This window comes from Leuciscus leuciscus (genome assembly GCF_965113295.1).
Source record: "Leuciscus leuciscus genome assembly, chromosome: 6".
Lineage (NCBI taxonomy): Eukaryota > Metazoa > Chordata > Actinopteri > Cypriniformes > Leuciscidae > Leuciscus > Leuciscus leuciscus.
In genome coordinates this window covers 4464732-4485995 of record NC_138730.1, presented here as the reverse complement: position 1 = coordinate 4485995, position 21264 = coordinate 4464732, and the positions used below count along the sequence as shown (strand labels likewise).

Sequence of the window (21264 nt, the reverse complement as noted above, 5' to 3'; positions counted from 1 at the left end):
GGTAAATCTGCCACAGAATTGAGGGCGAGATCTGGTAGAAATCACTTTTCTTAATATTTTATGTGACATGATTAATGTATTTTAGTGCTTTTGAGGGAGCTGTGTATCTTTGATTCTGCTTTCAGCTTCGCAGCTAGTCTCGACTAAACACTTCCTCTAGTTTATGAGTGTTTTACACCACTGTGAAGGTATTTTGGTCCATTTGACCCACTCCTCCTTACAAAGCTGCTTCAGCTCAGTGACATTTGTAGACTTTCCAACATGAGCTGTGTTTCATGTACTTCCACAGCATTTCAATGGAGTTGTAGTCTGGACTTTAATTAGGCCATTCCCAAACTTTAATTTTCAAATTTTCCGACCATTTTCAGGTTACTTGTTGTGGATCACTCAGATCACAGACTTTCAGACCTGTACAGTTGTAAGACTGGATAAACTAGAAGAACTGGAAGAGAGGGCAACTCTCTGAGAAAACAAAGGAAATTAACATTTGATCTCTCTTGCTATATTACCATCCCCATTCGAGACACGGTCACACCTCAGGTGATCACCTCCCAATTTACACATCATTCCCTCAACTTCTGTCCCCAGTAAGTCTGGGACGGTGATTAATGCAAATTCCCACTGTGAACTCATGTTTACATTTGAAAAGAGGTTTCTGCCTTGGTCTTAGTGTTTAGGGAGATGCTGAAGAAGGCTCGTGGCGATTTGTAACTCAAATTAGCCCGTGATGCAGAGTGTATGCAGGCTGAATGTCAGGTTTGCATCTTCTCTCTTTATTCCAGAGCATTTGATGTTTTGTATTTATTACCTTTGAACTGATTATGTAGTTGGCATGATACATTTTCCTGACATAATAAATTGTTACATTTGATTTTATTCCGACTGACTCTGAAATTGTTTTCCCAAGTAGATTAAACTGGTTCATATGTTACCGCAAGTTTTGCGTCAGATTAGTGACGACTAATACTTTGGCGCTAATTCAAGTGTACATGTTTTGCAAAGACGAGAAATTAATTTCCGTTTAGGGCAGCAAAAGTGCTGCTTGACCAACCACAATCTGGGTGTGTCTTACCTCTGTTTTAATTTAATGTTACTTTAGATAAGTGTACGTGGGAAACCAGACAAGTAAAGTTGGTTGACTTATATCTGTAGTAGTGGCCATACCTCTACTGAAGTAAACGTTACTTTAATTCCAAGTTTATGCAATCACGGGGGCTATACCAAAGTGTCTTTGATTGTGTAAGCGTGAATGCGACCGATCTCAGGTATATAGCAATTACCTCTGTTTAGTGACCGAAGCTGGCGAGATTGTGATCGTAAGACCCACGTTAAACAAGGCGTGAGGACCTCTGAGCGACATAGCTTCCTAATATGAACAGGTAAAATATAACTAAAGAGTTATATAGAACAATCAAATGTATTGTTAAACTATTATATAAATGACCAATAACCAATTGGCAATCTAACTGAAAATGGAGTCAGATATAAAATGGAGTCAGATATAAAATGGAGTCAGATATAAAATGGAGTCAGATAAAAACCTGAATGGAATTAAATTACTTTGCCATGCGTAAAGACATTAACACACAGAGACCTTCACCCGTTCTGGCGGAAACCCCCATTTGGACCGATAAACGGACTTACACAGTTTTAGATAATTGTAATCTGGAAAGTGTTGTTGATGTCTAACATATTAAAGATTTCTGTGCCTTTTGTTTGCCTCCATATTCAGTTGTCAGTTTTTGCATCTAAATTTCAATGCATTTGTACAAAGAACAAAATAAAATTCAAGTTTAAGGATTTTTATTATTCAGGTTTTACTGATTAATCAGCTGAATGTTTTCCTCTCTGTTCTAGACTCTCTAACTGCAGTGTGACAGAAGAAGGTTATAAAGCTCTGGCTTCAGCTCTGAGATCAAACCCTTCACACCTGATAGAGCTGGATCTCACAGGAAATGATCCTGGACAATCAGGAGTGAAGAAGCTCAATGATTTTCTACAGGATCCAGACTGTCAACTGAAGACACTGAGGTGAGACGGGATCAAATAATTAACTAAATTAGTTATATGGAGGCTCATAACTGATAAATTATTTTAGCTTGACAATTGGTTGCATCAAAATGATCAAGATCAGATCAGATGCTGCAGGTTCTGTCATGATGATGATAAACGTCGTCAACACAGTTTAGCTGTGATACGAGCTAAAGGTAGCTCGTAGTATACCTTGATAATTGAAATGCACAATTTTATTTTTGTGCACACTTCTCATCAAAATTCTAGATAACCTTTTAGTGAAATAGTTTTCTGAGCACAATAGTTTTCCATCAAGCCCAGAGTCACTGCATCTCTCTACAGCAGGTCTATGAGTCTCCAGATGTTCACAAACATGCAGTTTCACAAGCCAGTTTTCTCTGTGCTGACGTTTCTCACTTCTCCTGCTTAAAAGCCAGAAAGATCTTAATTTCACACTCTGTATTTATACTGAAAACCATGATCTAGTGAGCTTTTGCCCTTCTGCTCTGTGAGACGTTTCTGTTCATTTATTTGTGTATTTAAATGTTCAAAGAATATTTTTTATTATATCGTATCAATCGTTTTTGTAATGCACCAGACATTTAGTTGAGAACTGAATTGACTCTTCTGCAGGTTTTTGAGTCCTGCTGCAGAGGAAGCCTGTCAGTATGTGAATAGAGTTGTGGGTAAAAACCCGTTACTCCAGAAAGAGCTGAATCTGAGTAAACATGAACTAGGAGACACACGAGTGAATCAGATCGCTGCTCTACTGCAGGATAAACACTGTCAACTCAACACACTGACGTGAGTATTGCTCATTTATTTATAATATTACTTTCAGAAATGTTCATAACTGCTTTCAATTCAATGTTTGTATTTCCCAAAATGTAAAATGTCTAATTTTGGTGCTGCATATACTGTAACTTGTAAAAATTGAACAAGTGCATTAAAAGTCTCTGATCAGTATCTGCCTGTAATAAGATCCACTGAACGCTAGTGATGGGCGCTTTCGAAACACACTTCATGAAGCTACGAAACCTTTACGAATCTTTTGTTTTGAATCAGTGGTTCGGAGTGTGTATCAAACTACCAAAGTCACATGATTTCAGTAAACGAGGCTTAGTTACATCATAACGGTTTCAAAACGTTTGGAAATGTCAATGGTTCACCACTGGGGGGCGATGATCTCTGTGGACCCATGAATCATGCAGATTTACTGAGATTGAACAAGTGTCTGTGGGATTATTTATACATTTGTAGACGTTTTAATTAGACATTAGTATAATTAAAATTAGACATGTGCCGGTATTCGGTAATGCGATAAATCGCGGTAATGAATATGCACGATATTGTTATCGTGGGCACTTCAAAATACCGTGAAAATGAATAGATCAGAATTAATATTTACAGAACGCGCATTAACTTATTTTCCATCAACCGCTTAAACAAACACTGCGTATATGCTGCGCGAAACACGTGCGCACTCTGATGTAAACAATCCCCACATGTAGAAGCACTGTGTGCATTCGGCGCAGTGCGCACTCTAGTCTAATGTAAACAATCCTCACATGGAGAAGAAGCATGGCGGAAGGAGGAACGCTGCCGACGATTTATCCCCCTTCTAAAAGCAGGGCTGCCAACTCTACGCATTCAGTGTAAGACTCACGCAATCGACACTTTTCACATGCTCTCGCGCCACACATCCATTTTCTCACGCAGAGAAAAATCGCGGAGCAAAGAGTACACTGACACCGACAGACTAGACAGAGCAGGTTACCTTTGATATGAAAACAATCCTCAGCTCTCAGGTTCTGTCCATTTTATTACGAAATTCAGACAATAAATACCGTTTTGGCGCTTGTAAATGTGACGTGGCCGATCGCTGTAGCGCCTCAGTTCAAGTAAACCGATCATCTGTTACTTTTTATTTAAAGATACAGTACAACTTACTGAAAGGTATTTATTTATGCCTCATAAATAATATCGATCAATCAGTGTTTTTCAACCACGGAAAAAGCAATAAAACTGCAGGTGAACAATTATGTCACAGAACGTTACATTTACCTCTGGAAAGCCATTTAATGACCAGCACATTAGTTGACTAGAAAAAGTATTTTGCTAAATATGTGCACTATATTACATTTGTATTATATTTGTACTTGTCATAATTGTTATTATAATGAAAACCAAATTATATTTAACTTAATTTGTTAATTTTTAACCTTTAATAATACCAGCTGATAGGGCTCTCTGTATGTTTACAGCATTATGTGATATGTATTTTTTCTTGAGAAAAATTAACATGTAGGCTGTCTACTGTAGCCTACCTAATATTTATCCAAAGAGTCAATATTGAATCAAGATTGAAATCAAATCCCAAGAATTGAATTGAAATCGTGAAAATTGTGTAAAATTCTGTTTAGTTACCAAATGTTTTGACAATCACAATTACACCTATTGTGATGCAAGTTTTTTTTTTTTTTTACATCCACCCCCCAATCCATCTGTTTCTCTTGAGCAATTAAAATATCGTGATAATACCGTATACCGTGATAAAAGCTCAATCAATTCATCGCAGCATGAAAATTTGATACCGGCACATGCCTAATTAAAATGAATAATAGTAGTTAATAGTTTCTTATTGGCCTCCCATCCATAAAATAAACAAAACAAGCACTGAAAATTGATCAAAGAGCACATATTATACAGACATTTGATATTTAATCATATTAGATGATTAGTTAATTGCATTCTATAGATTTTACTTTCAATAAAACATTTGTAATGGGTTTGTAGAAGGTGTTTTTATGCAGTTTTTGGCCAGCGTGTGTCGTTTCGAAACTACACGCTTAGACTAACGCTTCAAAACAGTGAATCATTTTGCGAAGAAATTGGTTGAATTGATTTGAAGCTTTGAAAAGCTTTGTTTCTCCCATCACTACTGAACGCAAGTGCAGCTTTATTCAAATAAACGTGAACAAAACTAAAAAAACAAAGACTTGAGTGAGAAACATGAAGGTCACCAACAGCAGTTACAGGGAACAAAGCCAGACAGAAGACAATGGTAACATGAAGGCAGGGCCGTACGCAGGGTTTTATAAAAACTGAGGTCCCACAATTGATGTTGCTAGGGGGGTTCAGGGGAAATTTAGATTTTCCTGATCTACACATGTGCAATTTAAGGTGTTTGAAGGACAAAAAAATTGGATATCAATAGCTTTAAAAGCATGTCAGTGGACAGTAGCATAAATTATTTGTTAAGCAGAAAACAGATTCTTAAACATGAGAATCAGGATAAATGTTGCAATGAATTATCTACACTACACAATTGAAATGCAGAAATGTTATGCTTATTGTTGACAAAAAACAATCACTTATTCCAAACAGGAATGAGAAATGATTCAATGATTATTTTGCATTGTAACGGTGGCCCCAATAATAAATTCAGAATTCAAACTGATGTTACATTTCAATCAAACGCCAATGCAATCCTTCTGTGTCCAGAGGCATATGAGCAATATGTATGAGCATCAAAGATCAGTTTCAGCAACGTGTTTCTTTCCTGAATTAATCAATGTTTTTGGACTAATCAGTTCAATTAATGGTTCAATTGCTCACTCATAAAGACAGTCACGTGTCGCCCCCTACTGGCTTAATGATGCAAGTTGCACAAACACAGACAAGTGGAGTAATACAGTGAAAAGTCCCAGTGCTGATACTGGTGAAATATTCAAACACATTCGAGGTATACAAATATATATTTATACAATAATACTATTATGGAAATATATTTAATAGGTGCTTGTGCTGTTAAATTGAGCTTATAGTTTCTGCTGTAATAGTGAAGAACATATATCTGTGTTAAATATGAATCCATTGTAATAATGATAATCTCACCCTGGGCATAGTGTGCAATACCTGCTCTTCCTCTCTCATCTCCATCACATTCTCTCTTTCTTCTTCTCTCAGTCTCCTTATCTTCACCTGTATATCTTCCCTTCCCAAAGCTGAGCTTTGATTGATACAGTCTTTGCAAACTGATTATTTCTGTGGGTTGTTTAAAACTTCTATTGTAAAACAGCTGTTTAGTTTCGCTGCTTACATCATATCTCACACTTTATGAGCGTTAACTGAAGCGTGTCGTGAAGCGTCGCGCTGGAATTCGCGCTCGACTCACAGCTTCTGTGAACATAAGGCTTTACTTTGATTTGATTGGTCATCTCAAACATTTTGACATTGACGAGTGTTGTTAGTCCGCTGAAGCAGCTCAGATGAGGTCGTTTATCGTGGTGATGTGCAATATCATTACAGCACCAAAAAAGAGTTAATTTTAGGCAATTATTTCACAACCTTTATTATATTGACCAGAGATGGCAAAAGTACTCACTTGCCGTACTCAAGTAGAAGTACAGATACTTGTGTTAAAAAATACTCTGGTAAAAGTAGAAGTACTGATTTAACTTCTTTACTCAAGTGAAAGTCTTGGACAGTAAAAGTATAAAAGTAAAAGTAGCCTTGCGAATGACAACCATTTTTTATGCAAAGCTACCTGGACCACACAAATGTTACTGGAGTGCAAGCTGAGAAACTTAAGTGGATTTGGAAAAAAAAATCTTTATCTGCCATTGCCTACATTTTAAATGGATGTCTGCCAATAGGCCTAAAACATCACATAGCCTATATGATTATTGTGACAGAGACTGGGACTCCAGGGGCCTCATGTACAAAGACTTGCGTTGAATTCATACTAAAACATTGCGTACGGACAAAGCTGTAAATGTGCGTACGCACAAAAAAACCCAGATGTATGAATCTCTGCGTACGAAGGATCCCACGCATATTCTCTTTGTACATCCCAGTTAACGTAAAATTGAGCGCACATGCACGAGCACAACGCCCCACCCAGTCTCCTCCCTTAATTACATTAATTTAAATATGGTAATGAGTCCACTTTGGCAAAATAAAGCAGTAAGAAAATGGGGGCAAGAAACGAAACTTTACAGAGAGTGAATTGGAGGTGCTACTATCGGAGGTAGAAACGAAAAAAAAAATGTATTTGGAATTTTGTCCTCCGGAATTTAATTACGGCGTTTAAACTGTTATCATAACACTGAACAACTAAACAATGTGTTTCCTAATAGAACTCTATCGGGGGTACAGTAGATATGTGTCTCAACTATCCCCCGCTGGACACCTCGCACATTTCTCTAGATTTTGCAATTACCTTGCATGACACAATACCATGAAATACAGAATAACGTTTGTGGTGATACCAGTTACGTTTAACAGTCACATAAGGATAATAAGCTATATTCATTGTGGAGAGTGCATGGTGAAGTGAACGTCATATCTTAGAGAAAAAAAAAAAACGTTCCCCGATATCTTCGGATCGGAGATGCGTCCGTTGTTCAAATTTCCCACGATCAAAGAGGACACAAATACGCACGTGCACAGCAAAAATCACAACTTGTGCTTGCTGCGAACGCAAGTTATTTAAGGTGTCTCAACTGTACACATGTCTCAACTGTACACAGTCTACCCTAAATGACCTTAAAAAGAAATGGTCTGATATAAAGGTGGACATTACACCAAAGCTGCCATTGCCATAGACTAAGGGTTGTATCAATTTGCATCATGCTTTTATATGTTCTTACTTAATTGCAAAATTGATAGAATATTCCCATAAGGCTCGACAATATATGTCAATTATTTTATAAATAGCAAATTAATAGCAATGCTTCCCACAGGTGGTGGTGCGGTAGACTTGTAGAACAATTCGTTGTGTAATGTTTGCAACTTCACTTCATTGCCTGTAAGAGTCGCCAACGGACAAAAACAATGAGAAATGTACGTACGCCAGACATGAAATTGGCGTGGAGGAACGCACATTCTCGCGTTAATTTCACTGTTAGTACATACGACCGTAAGCGTGAAAGCTGGCGTACGCAACGTTTTTGTGCGTACGCAAGATTGATACATGAGGCCCCTGGTTAATGAGATTCTGACTGAGTAGCAAGATATGAATTCAATTGTGATTCTGTGAGAATTCACATATCCAGTTTCTCTTTTTTAATCTTCCCCTTAACCATTTTTTATGCATATAAAAATTATATGAAATTAATGTGTAAACTAACATAATTAGATCAAGACAACCTTTGTATTGTTACAATGTTGGTAGTATATTTAAATGAACAATGTGTAGTCTTTCTCTGTGTTACCTGAACCTGGATATCCCTGTTTATTTGTCAGCAAAAGTCTGCTGGATGAAGCTAAACACGTTAGTTGATCATCATAAATCTGATTCATTTTCTTTTCTCTTTCTGTCTTCAGTCTGAGAGATTGCAGTATTACAGAGAAACAGAGTCTCATCCTGACTTCAGCTCTGAAATCAAACCCATCACACATGACAGAGCTGAAACTGATCGGGAATAAACTAGGAGAATCTGGAGTGAAAACCCTCAGTGATCTACTGATGAACCCACAATCCAAGCTGGAGAAACTACAGTTAGTATCATTATACTGTACAGCAATTACAGTGTGACTGAAGTTTATTTATTTGAAGACAGCAGGGCTTATGTTTCATTGTTTATAGCAGTGCACTTTCTGGGTTTTCCCTATTGCTCACATTTTTGTGTGTTTTTTTATCTAGATAGTAATTGTGTAATTTCCAGCATTTGATACAATGTACTGATTGTGTACATGCAGAAATCTGCCTTTTCAACAGAGAATAAAGAAGAGAGACGTCAAATAAATAGTTAAAATGAAAGAGAAGAAACAGTGTCTTCCAGCACACAGAACTAGTGTAACTGGGTTTCAGAACAGACTATTGGAAACTAAATGCTACTGTAGCTCTTCAATAAGATGATCATCATAGATGTGAACTATTGTTATTTCTCTGTCTTCAGTCTGAGTTATTGCAGTATTACAGAGAAACAGAGTCTCATCCTGACTTTAGCTCTGAAATCAAACCCGTCACACCTGAGAGAGCTGAACCTGAGCGTGAATGAACTAGGAAACACAGGAGTGAAGCACTTATGTGCCGTACTGAAGGATTCACACTGTAAACTGGAGAGATTGAGGTCAGTCACATTCACATACAAGAATCAAAATGCTTAAAATCACTTCAACAGTTTTAAAACACTTTATGCTCAATATGTCACAGTGAGTCTAAATTCACATTATATTTCTGCAAACATGTTCACCTTAGTATTTTGTGATCTGGTGAAATAAAGATGAAGATCTCTCTTCCTCTGTTTTATTTGCTGATGAAGATGATGTGACTTTACAGAATAAAGAGTTTTATTTTCTTCTGTCTTATTTTCTTCTCTCTCTGCTAATGTAGTTTAAGATGCTGTAATATGACAGATGAAGGTTGTTCTGATGTGACTTCAGCTCTGAAATCAAACCCGTCACACCTGAGAGAGCTGGACCTGAGCAGGAATATACTAGGAGACTCTGGAGTGAAAAACCTCAGTGATCTACTGATGAACCCACAATTCAAGCTGGAGAAACTAGAGTTAGTATCATTATACTGTACAGCAATTACAGTGTGACTGAAGCTTATTTCTTTGAAGACAGCAGGGCTTATGTTTCATTGTTTATAGCAGTGCCCTTTCTGGGTTTTCCCTATTGCTCACATTTTTATGTGTTTTTATCTAGATGGTAATTGTGTAATTTCCAGCTTTTGATACAATGCACTGATTGTGTACATGCAGAAATGATTATTAAAAGGCAATTGATTATTGCCTTTTCAACAGAGAATAAAGAAGAGAGACGTCAAATAAATAGTTAAAATGAAAGAGAAGAAACAGTGTCTTCCAGCACACAGAACTAGTGTAACTGGGTTTCAGAACAGACTATTGGAAACTAAATGCTACTGTAGCTCTTCAATAAGATGATCATCATAGATGTGAACTATTGTTATTTCTCTGTCTTCAGTCTGAGTTATTGCAGTATTACAGAGAAACAGAGTCTCATCCTGACTTCAGCTCTGAAATCAAACCCGTCACACCTGAGAGAGCTGTACCTGAGCGTGAATGAACTAGGAAACACAGTAGTGAAGCACTTATGTGCCGTACTGAAGGATTCACACTGTAAACTGGAGATATTGAGGTCAGTCACATTCACATACAAGAATCAAAATGCTTATAATCACTTCAACAGTTTAAACTAAAACACTTTATGCTCAATATCTCACAATGAGTCTAAATTCACATTATATTTCTGCAAACATGTTCACCTTAGTATTTTGTGATCTGGTGAAATAAAGATGAAGATCTCTCTTCCTCTGTTTTATTTGCTGATGAAGATGATGTGACTTTACAGAATAAAGAGTTTTCTTTTCTTCTGGCTTATTTTCTGCTCTCTCTCTGCTAATGTAGTTTAAGCTGCTGTGATATGACAGATGAAGGTTGTTCTGATGTGACTTCAGCTCTGAAATCAAACCCGTCACACCTGAGAGCGCTGGACCTGAGTTGGAATATACTAGGAGACTCTGGAGTGAAAAACCTCAGTGATCTACTGATGAACCCACAATTCAAGCTGGAGAAACTAGAGTTAGTATCATTATACTGTACAGCAATTACAGTGTGACTGAAGCTTATTTATTTGAAGACAGCAGGGCTTATGTTTCATTGTTTATAGCAGTGCCCTTTCTGGGTTTTCCCTATTGCTCACATTTTTATGTGTTTTTATCTAGATGGTAATTGTGTAATTTCCAGCTTTTGATACAATGCACTGATTGTGTACATGCAGAAATGATTATTAAAAGGCAATTGATTATTGCCTTTTCAACAGAGAATAAAGAAGAGAGACGTCAAATAAATAGTTAAAATGAAAGAGAAGAAACAGTGTCTTCCAGCACACAGAACTAGTGTAACTGGGTTTCAGAACAGACTATTGGAAACGTACTCGGTTACTAACGTAACCTCGGTTCTCTCTAGAAGAGGGAACGAGTACTGCGTAAGATATCTTACGCTAGGGGAAAATCCTTTTCCGCGAGATATTGAAGCCAAAAATTATCCTTAATTTTGTAATAATGCAAAACGCGTTGCAGCAGCAATGCAGACATAGGCGAGACAGCTCGCGCGCCTATTGGCTGCTCTGCGGCAACTGCAGCAGCCTATCGAGCGAGGCCTGGCGTGACGTCAGACCCAATCAGGGCACTTCGCGCCCGCTGCGTCACGTCCCGCCGAAATGGGCGTGGTCTAGGCCTATAAATATCGCTTGCAGGCAGCTATTATCTGGTTTTTCATCATCGAAGCAACCAGAGCGTGTGCATGCACGGCAAGATACGCAGTACTCGTTCCCTCTTCTAGAGAGAACCGAGGTTACGTTAGTAACCGAGTACGTTCTCTTACGAGAGGTCTCTCGTACTGCGTAAGATATCTTACGCTAGGGGACCCAATGTAAAACGCCGTGCATGCTGAGATCTGACACCAAAGACCCAAGGGCGAAAGCCCGGGGTACATATAGTGCACAATCACTCAGTGAACTCACAGGGAGTCCGGGAAGAAGGAGGGGTGCAGCCTCACTTTTCCACATAAAGTAGCGTCAATGGGACGCGAATTTCATCATACAGACAGGGCGGGGTACGGCCTGAACTGATGGGGAAAAATGTGGGTCTTACACAGTTTGCCCAGCTTCATACTGTCGAACATTGAGCTGTGCTCAGCAAACGCAGCATTCTGAGCTGAACGCATCAGGTCAGATAATACTGGTAGTTTAGACCGACAGCAGCCTGGCCTGCAGGGCGGGAACCTCTAGGTTATAAAACCTTATAAATGTAGACGGGGAGGCCCAGCCTGCCGCCATACAAATATCTTGCAAGGCAATCCCACTTGACCAGGCCCACGAAGAGGCCATGCCTCTTGTGGAGTGCGCTCTGACACCCAAAGGGCACTGCATGCCCTTGGAGGCGTATGCCAGCGCTATAGCATCAACTATCCATCTGGATAGGCTCTGTTTCGACGCAGCTAGTCCCTTAGAACGTCCGCTAAACGAAACAAAGAGCTGTTCCGTCTGTCTGAAAACAGACGAGCGAGACACATAAGCTCGTAATGCCCTGACTGGGCAAAGGAGGCTCGCGTCTCTTTCCTCATCAGGGACCGGTAGGGCTGACAGAGAGATAATCTGTGCCCTAAACGGTGTGTTGAGGGATTTTGGAACATATCCGTGCTTAGGTTTGAGTATAACTTTTGAGTCATTGGGCCCAAACTCCATGCACGCCGCGCTCACAGAGAGCGCGTGCAGATCCCCTATGCGCTTCACTGAAGCGAGAGCCAGCAAAAACACCGTTTTGAAAGACAGGTGTTTCAAATCGATTGACTGTAAAGGCTCAAATGGCGCACCTTTCATGGCTTCCAGAACCGTAGAAAGGTCCCATACGGGGACTGAGGGAGGTCTGGGAGGATTCAGTCTCTTAGCCCCTCTAAGGAAGCGGATGACTAAATCGTTCCTTCCTATTGACTGACCAAGCGTTGTTTCTGAGAACGCTGCTATAGCCGCCACATAAACTTTGAGCGTGGAGGGGGCCCTGCCCCCATCCAACAGCTCTTGTAGGAAGGAAAGCACCTCCGTCACATCACAGTTTGTGGGTGACACACCACGGGCTGTGCACCAGCCCGAAAACACTGACCATTTCGAAGAATAGAGTCGTCTTGTAGACGGAGCTCTAGCCTGCGTGATCGTGTTTAATACTCCTTTAGGGAGTCCAACATGTACCCGTTGATGGCCCAGACATGAAGGGACCATAGTTCCGGGTGAGGATGCCAGATCGAGCCGCGGGCCTGTGAGAGGAGATCTCTCCTCACTGGTACTGGCCACGGGGCAGTACTTGCTAACTGCATCACGGCTGGGAACCAAGGTTGGTTTTTCCAGAACGGTGCTACCAGCAGTACTGAGCATCCTTCTTCCCTGATCCGTTCTATCACCTGAGGCAGGAGAGAGACGGGGGGAAAAGCATAGAGCGGGCGGCGGGGCCACACATGGGCCAGCGCGCTCCTGCTCTTGGAGAAAAATTCTTGACAGTGAGCGTTTTCTTGAGACGCAAACAGGTCCACTTCCGCTCTGCCGAATTTCTTCCACAGCAGTTGGACTGTCTGTGGGTGTAGAGACCATTCGCCTGCCGGAACATTGTTCCTGGACAGTCTGTCCGGTCCTAAATTCAAGATCCCTGGCACGTGCGCTGCTCTGAGCGAGCGCAGGTTGCACTGAGCCCATACCAGGAGGCGTTCTGCCAGCCTGTACAGTTTCTCGGATCTGATGCCGCCCTGGCGATTTATGTAGGACACCACAGACATGTTGTCCGAACGGACCAAGACGTGGTGACCTTTTATTTGGGGACAAAAACGCGTCAGCGCGTTGTCTACTGCCAGCATTTCGAGGCAGATTATGTGCAGGAGCTTCTCCCGTTCTGACCACTGGCCGAAGAACGGTCTGCCCTCGAGCAGCGCTCCCCATCCCGAGGTGGACGCGTCCGTGGACACCACTTTCACCCTCGAGGAAGTCCCCAGGCTTACACCTGATTGGTACCAGTCGTTCGCTTTCCAGGGTTTCAGAGCTGTAACGCATTTCTGATTGACCCTGAGGCGAAGCAAACCGGGTGCCCACGCTTCGCGTGGGACTCGCGCTTTCAGCCAAAACTGCAGCGGGCGCATGCGGAGCAGACCCAGCTGGAGCACTGACGATGCTGAGGCCATGAGACCTAGCATCTTCTGAAATTTCTTGAGCGGGACAGACGCGCCGCAGCGAAAAGAGTTCGCTGTGCGTCGAATGTCTACCGCGCGCTGTTGTGATAGTCGCGCTATCATGGATAGTGAGTTCAGTTCTGTGCCCAGGAAAGATATTTTCTGACTGGGTGACAGGGAGCTCTTTGCCCAATTGACACTCAGACCCAAATCCTCGAGGTGATCGAGTAAAATGGTCGTGTGTTCTATGAGCACTGCGCGAGATTGCGCTAGAATCAGCCAATCGTCCAAATAGTTCAGCACTCGCATGCCTCTCATTCTGAGGGGTGCGAGCGCCGCATCCATGCACTTCGTAAATGTTCGGGGTGCTAGGGACAAACCGAACGGCAGGACTGTGTACTGATATGCCTGGCCCTCGAAGGCGAATCTCAAATATCGCCTGTGACGTGACGCTATCTGTATTTGAAAATACGCGTCTTTCAGATCTATTGACACAAACCAATCTCCTTGGCGAATCTGCACAAGGATTTGCCTGGTCGTGAGCATCCTGAACTGTCGCTTCACAAGCACTTTGTTCAGTTGCCTTAGATCTAGTATGGGTCTGAGACCCCCGTCTTTTTTCGGTACCAGGAAGTATCTGCTGTATAGCCCTCCCTCGCTCTGATCTTGAGAGAGAGGTTCTATGGCCCCTTTGCTCAATAGTTTCGTCACTTCGGCTCGAAGTAGATGTGCTACTTCTGTTTTTACCGTGGTCTCGACGTGCGCCACATAGCAGCGAGGGCGTCGGCGAAACTGCAGCGAATAGCCTCTTTCTATAATGTTCAGCACCCACTTCGAAAACCCCGGGTAGCTTTGCCCATGCGTCTGCATGGATAGCTAGGGGTCGAATACGAAGCGCGCTCCGCTCGCTCAGCGATGGAGAAGCTTCGGTGTGCTGTAACACAAGCGTGTCGCTCGTGACATTTGAGGCATGGGGCGCGCTGATGACAGCGGGCAGATTGCCCGCGCTCGACTCCTCTGCGGTGGTTAACCGCGAGGGGGAGGGCTGGGCGGTTCCCGTGGGAACTGTCATGTCTATGTGTGGATGTGGGCGCGGGACAGCGGGCACATTTATCACACCGAAAGCATCGTTCGCTTGCGTGAAGCGAGTGCACGTTGGTTTAGTTTTTACAGAAACCGTGAGACATGCATAACGTGGTGTTAGTGGGCACATTCACCATGTTTGAAGCGCAATCGGTCTGAGCCGATTCATGTGCGCGAGCCCTGTGTGACGGGCTGTGCTTGTGTGTAGAGATGGGCACTGGGCAGTGGGCATTCTTCTTACACATAAAGCACCATCGGCCGTGGCCGGGACACCAGAAAAATTCACACTTATGGGATTTATCTGGGTAGCCGTAAAAACGGCGTTTGTGTGCAGGCAAGCGGGTGACAGAACCGACTTGTTTACTGCAGGATACACTGGAACAGTCACATTTACTGGAACTGAACGAGCGAGAAGTTGCCATAGAAACAGAGAGCGTCAACATGCTGGTGTTTATTGCAGGCCTGCGTGCATTACAACAGGCTTGTTCACTGCAATATTGACATTTCCAGTCGCCTGAATTCCAGAGGGGAATGGGAAATGTATAGGAAAAAGGAGGTTGGTCCGTCCGCAGCGGGACCAGAAAAACTCCCTTTTTTCCTTACGCCAGTGACGCACGGAACACCATAGAAACGGTGTTTGGGTGCAGGCGAGCGGGTTGTACAACGCGCTCGTTGGCTGCAAAATACACATCTGCAGTCGCCTTTTCAGGGAACTGACAGAGCGAGCATTGACGGCATAATTTTATCTGCCGGTAGACCCGGGGATCGAACGCGGGTCTCTCGCGTGCAAAAACCTGAGAGTCTGCCACTGGGCCACAGGGGGAGACACATTGTAACTCAGTTAGCGCGAGTATTATAAGAGAGCGTCAACGTGCTGGCGTTTGTTTGCAGGCATGCGTGTATTACAACAGGCTTGCTCACTGCAATACTGACATTTCCAGTCGCCCGAACTTCAGAGGGGAATGAGAAATGTACGAGAAAGAGGAGGTCGGTCCGTCCGCGGGGGGACCAGAAAACGCTCTTTTCTCCTTTCGCCAGTGACGCACGGAAACCATAGAAACGGTGTTTGGGTGCAGGCGAGCGGGTTGTGCAACGCGCTCGTTGGCTGCAAAATGCACGTCTGCAGTCGCTTTTCAGGGAACTGACAGAGCGAAGCATTGGCGGCATAATTTTAACTGCCGCTAGACCGGGATTCGAACTCCGGTCTCTCGTGAGAAAAACCAATGATTCCGCCACTGAGCCACAGGGGGGAACGCAAAGGTTTTCGGATGCACGAGCATATAAGAGCGTCACATGCTTTCTTCGGCGTATGCTTGCAGGCGCGCTTGTATTAAACCAGGCTCGCCTGCTGCAATATTGATATTTCCAGTCGCATGATCAGGGAACTGGGAATATGTATGAGAAATTGAAGGTCAGTCCATCCTCGGAGGGACTAAAAAACACATCTTTCTCCTTTCGCCGGTGAGTGACGCATGAATGGGGCGCAGAAGGCAGGGTAGCTTTCTTATAACGTAAAGAAAAACTAACCCCGACCATCCGCTTCCAGCCTCCCTTGTGAGCGGCGCAGTTTGCGCGGCTTGAACAGAGGGAGAGAGAAAGCTAGCCCCGTGACCGCCCGCTCCTGACATCCTCTGTGAGCGGCGCGGTGTGCGCGGCTCGAACAGAGGGAGAACAGGTATCGTCCCCCAAGCAGGCAAGGCAAGGCTTTGCGGGTTGGGGGGGGGGGCGGAGGAGCAGTCTCGGAGAAGGATGCCAGGTGAGTCCTCAGAGTCACCATAGGCAGTACCTAACTCGCAGTGAGGGCAGTCGCCGTCAGCGAGTGCGAGAGCTGCGTGATCAGGAAAAGGGGCGTCTTGAAAAAGACGCCCAGCTCTTTTAGTGCAATGGGAGTGTGTGTCGCGGCGGCGAGCACACACACATACATAAACACAGTAGCAGAGAAAGGATATAATGCCGGAAGCGCAGCAGGAAGGCAAGGAAGGCGGCGCGGCCAGCGACTTCAGTGACTCGTCCCGCTGAAGGTGCTCTCTTTCAGACGGCGCGGCTTCTAATCCAGCTCCAGCGATGCGTGTGCTTCGCTTGAAGGATGAAAAATCAGATAATAGCTGCCTGCAAGCGATATTTATAGGCCTAGACCACGCCCATTTCGGCGGGACGTGACGCAGCGGGCGCGAAGTGCCCTGATTGGGTCTGACGTCACGCCAGGCCTCGCTCGATAGGCTGCTGCAGTTGCCGCAGAGCAGCCAATAGGCGCGCGAGCTGTCTCGCCTATGTCTGCATTGCTGCTGCAACGCGTTTTGCATTATTACAAAATTAAGGATAATTTTTGGCTTCAATATCTCGCGGAAAAGGATTTTCCCCTAGCGTAAGATATCTTACGCAGTACGAGAGACCTCTCGTAAGAGAACTAAATGCTGCTGTAGCTCTTCAATAAGATGATCATCATAGATGTGAACTATTGTTATTTCTCTATCTTCAGTCTGAGTGATTGCAGTATTACAGAGAAAAAGAGTCTCATCCTGACTTCAGCTCTGAAATCAAACCTGTCACACCTGAGAGAGCTGGATTAAACAGATTCGTATGTTACCGCAAGTTTTGCATCAGATTAGTGACGAGTAATACTTTGGCGCTAATTCAAGTGTACGTGTTTTGTAAAGACAAGAAGTGCATTTCTGTTTAAGGCAGCAAAAGTGCTGTTTGACCAACCTAAATCTGGGTGCGTCAGAGAGAAAGCCCTGTCTAGGCTCTTCTGTTGTGCCGAGCCATTCGTTAGTCTAGTTGTTTGATGAGAAAATGAAATGTAGTTGCAATACACGCGTTAGGTTTTGTAAGCTCCGTGTAACTGCAGCAGCGGACTATTATTACTAGAATATTAGAAATCTAATACTCAAGCTGTTTTCTAATTTTTCTACTCTTAACCCTCTGGGGTCTGAGGGATTTTCTGGGCCCTGGAGGTGTTCTGACATGCTCTGACATTTGTGCTTATTTCTGTTGCTTGTGACATTTTCATGGCTAAAGTCTGATTACACTGTATTCAGCACAAACTCTGCTACAATAATATATCAGCAGCATGTATGTAAATAGTTTGTAGTTTTAAGATAATGACATTTATGTGTGGTTTGTGAAAATACAAAAAAACATTGTCACTGAAATAAGGTAATGAAACCCATACTGATTATTTCTTCACAAGACTTTTGAAAATTGTATCACGTAGCCTAGAAATTTCTAAGACGTGTTTTGTGTCAGAAAGCTTTATGCGAAGGGGCGTGATCATCTCATTAATATGTAAGCTTTTCACACCTGAGAAAGACAAAGACACTCCCCTAACGGCCCTATTAGGAGTGATCAGGCCCTATCATTCTGAGCAACCTTGCACAAAGAATGAGGAGATTTAAAAAAGAATGGCTTTTTGATTGTTTGGATTTATTTACAACACAACATAATCCAAATATACACAACAAATGACAAAAAAAGCACACTTTTGAAAACAATCATCCAAAGACAGAGACCTTTGTGCCATTCCTAAAAATATTGTACATACCTTTCATTTCCAAGGTGTTTGATTTTCACTTTACCATGTTCATATACAGAGACTCATGTGAATGTTGAAGTCAGCAGGACTCAGTGGCATCTGGTCCCTGAAAGAAAAAAAAAGTGAACATACTGATATCAAGAGAAACTATAGGAAATATAGTTCTAAAATTTATTGGGAATACATTTTTGATTTTTCTGGTTAAAATTGTTTTTTAAAATTCACAGAATACACACACACACAAATGTTTCCAACAATATATAATATAATGAACACCAGGTTTGTTGTGCCTTGTAAGCATAGGCTATGCACAGTGCTGAATAAAATAATAATAACAATAACCTATAGCAGCATATAAATCTTCCAAAAGATTTCAGTAACAACTACGCTAGAGAAAAATATATTGATTATCATATGTTACTTCAAATGTTTCCATTCGTTATGATGATATGAAATGAGATAATAGTAAAAACATGAAGCCTTTGTTTGCTTGGTTTTGCTTTTCGATCGCGATACATTAAAAACCAGAGCTCGCTCCAAAATATGAAACATTATGGTTACCATATTATACATATCTACGTTTGAGCAGATATCCACAAACACAGTAACAGTAAACACGGGTCCAAATATGATAATATTCACCATATATCTAGCAACAGTTCAACTGCAATGTGAAGTTTATGCAACAATAACATGAACTAATAATTAAGAATTTCTTACCTTACATCTTTCTTGTCTTCAAATCGCGTTCTTCTGAGGTAAATCCAAGGTAAACAGCACAGCACAGGACAAACACAGTCTTCCAAACTCGATGAAAAGCAGAGAGGAGTAAGTTCCCGAAGTCTCTGGTTCTTTGTTTTGAGGTAATGAGGGCGTTTACAGGTCTGCGCTCCTCCGCGTGGATCATTTGCATGTCAATCGCTCGTGCACGCGTGGGTGTGGTCACATTATAGTTAATTAGGACGCGTTTGAGAAACTGTACATGCCGCTGCTTTCTTACGGATTACTTAAACAGAGAATATTTGTTTTTTATATATTTCACATACTTTAAAAATAGAGACTCCAAGCATTGTATAGACATGTGTTTCAAGTCTGTGTGGCAAACATTCGCTGAGTTACAGGTCATTTTCTGTCGTGTTTCAGAATGAGTTTCTCATTGAGAGAGACGGCAGAACGCGCATCGTTTATTTTCTTTATTTTACGAAAAACACAACATTTTGTTTTTATTATGAGTGTACACAAATAAAAGAAGACATTTAACAGTTTTTAAATATGTATAACACTTGCATTTATGACAAAAATCGACAGAGTTATTTGAGTCAATAAAAACAAAAGTGAGCTGGTATCGCCGGCGATACCGCCGACCCCAGGGGGTTAAACAGCCTAATCAAGTAATTTTATTTAACGGCAAGTAAATGGTAAATGTAGTCGTAACCTAGACGTTGCCTTTTGAAAAAGAACTCGCACTGTGTCGATTGACGCTTTGGGGAACGATATACCAACACCACCATGCTAAGGGGAGTGCCTGCCAGTTTGCAGTGACAACGGTCCGAACCAGCAAAATTCTAATGAAATGCCAGAACCACTCACATTCTGGTCACACTGGGCTGTCCGTGACAACATTCCCTATAGTCATAGCCCAAGCTATATGTTCCACAGGAAAACCTCCATAAACACTGTTTAATGAAAGGCCTACCTGGGCCTGCTCAAGGGCCTAGGAACACAGCTTCAAATTTAGAAGGGGTCCCTTGTTTTTTTACAGGGACCAGATGCCACTGATGAGTCCTGCTGACTTCAACATTCACATGAGTTTCTGTACATGAACATGGTAAAGTGAAAAATCAAACACCTTGGAAATGACAGGTATGTACTATGTTTCAGGAATGGCACAAAGGTGTGTGACTGTTCAAGGCTCTTTCTTTAGATCAGTCTATTCAATAATGTGCTTTTTTTGTCATTTGTTTTGTATCTTTGGATTATATTGTGTTGTAAATAAATCCAAACAATCAAAAAGCCATTCTTTTTTAAATCTCTCCTCATTATTTGTGCAAGGTTCCTCGTAATGATAGGGCCTGATAGCACCTGACAGGACCATTATGGGAGGGTCTTTGTCTTTCTCAGGTGTGAAACACATCAATATTCATAATGATTCATGCCTCCTCGCATAAAGCTTTCTTACATAAAATTTGTCTTACAAATTTTAAATCAATATATTGTTTTATCTGAATGAGTAGGCATGATTATTTTCACATAGTTTTGGAGCATATAATTTAGGCTATGTGATACAATTTTCAAAAGTCTTGTGAAGAAATTATATATTTTTTAGTTTTTTCACAAACCATGCATAAATGTCGTTATCTCAAAACTACAACTTTTTTCATACATGCTGCTGACATATTATTGTAGCAGAGTTGCTGCTGACATATTATTGTAGCAGAGTTTGTGCTAAATACAGTGTAATCATAGCCTAGAAATCTAGACGCACCCTAGCGGCAGCAAAATTATTTTGCAGCCAGGGTCAGTCTAGCAACTCTCAATAGACCTTTTTGCTGCAAAAACCTAAATTGGGTCAGGCCAATCACGTCGTGTATAGAGTAGGCGGGGGCGGGCTTAACATATGACGACAGAGTTGTGACGGTTCCCTGCTACTTGAATACAAAGAATGACGGCTGCTGCGGATGGAGAACAGTGGTCTTTCGAATCGGCTTTGGCCGCAACTCTGGAGGACTTGGAGTTAAGTTTTTCTTTGAGAAAAGAACAAAGAACGGCACTTAAGTCATTCTTAAAAAAAGGAAGATGTGTTCGTAGTTTTGTCGGCCAGATTTAAAAGTTGAATCTATCAACTAAAGTTAGCTCCGCTGTTGGGAAAACGCTCTGGTTGGTTGAAGCGCTGTCCTATTGTGTGCAGAGGGAATTTGAAAGACAGCCGTTTATCCCACCCATCAGATT

The 21264-nt window shown here is 42.0% G+C and overlaps 1 protein-coding gene and 1 long non-coding RNA gene across 3 annotated transcripts in view; one reads left to right on the top strand and one right to left on the bottom strand.

Annotated features, from left to right (window-relative positions):
* The window catches only part of LOC309501907 (uncharacterized protein), a 427051-nt gene that overhangs the window by 157019 nt on the left and 248768 nt on the right, over positions 1 to 21264 (top strand). Inside the window, exons 12-16 of the mRNA XM_082174163.1 lie at positions 8344 to 8517; positions 8919 to 9092; positions 9356 to 9529; positions 9952 to 10125; positions 10395 to 10568. Of these exons, the coding sequence (XP_082030289.1) occupies positions 8344 to 8517; positions 8919 to 9092; positions 9356 to 9529; positions 9952 to 10125; positions 10395 to 10568 (870 nt within the window). The remainder of the gene's footprint in view (positions 1 to 8343; positions 8518 to 8918; positions 9093 to 9355; positions 9530 to 9951; positions 10126 to 10394; positions 10569 to 21264) is intronic.
* The window catches only part of LOC309502046, a 153010-nt gene that overhangs the window by 49692 nt on the left and 82054 nt on the right, over positions 1 to 21264 (bottom strand). The window lies entirely within an intron of this gene.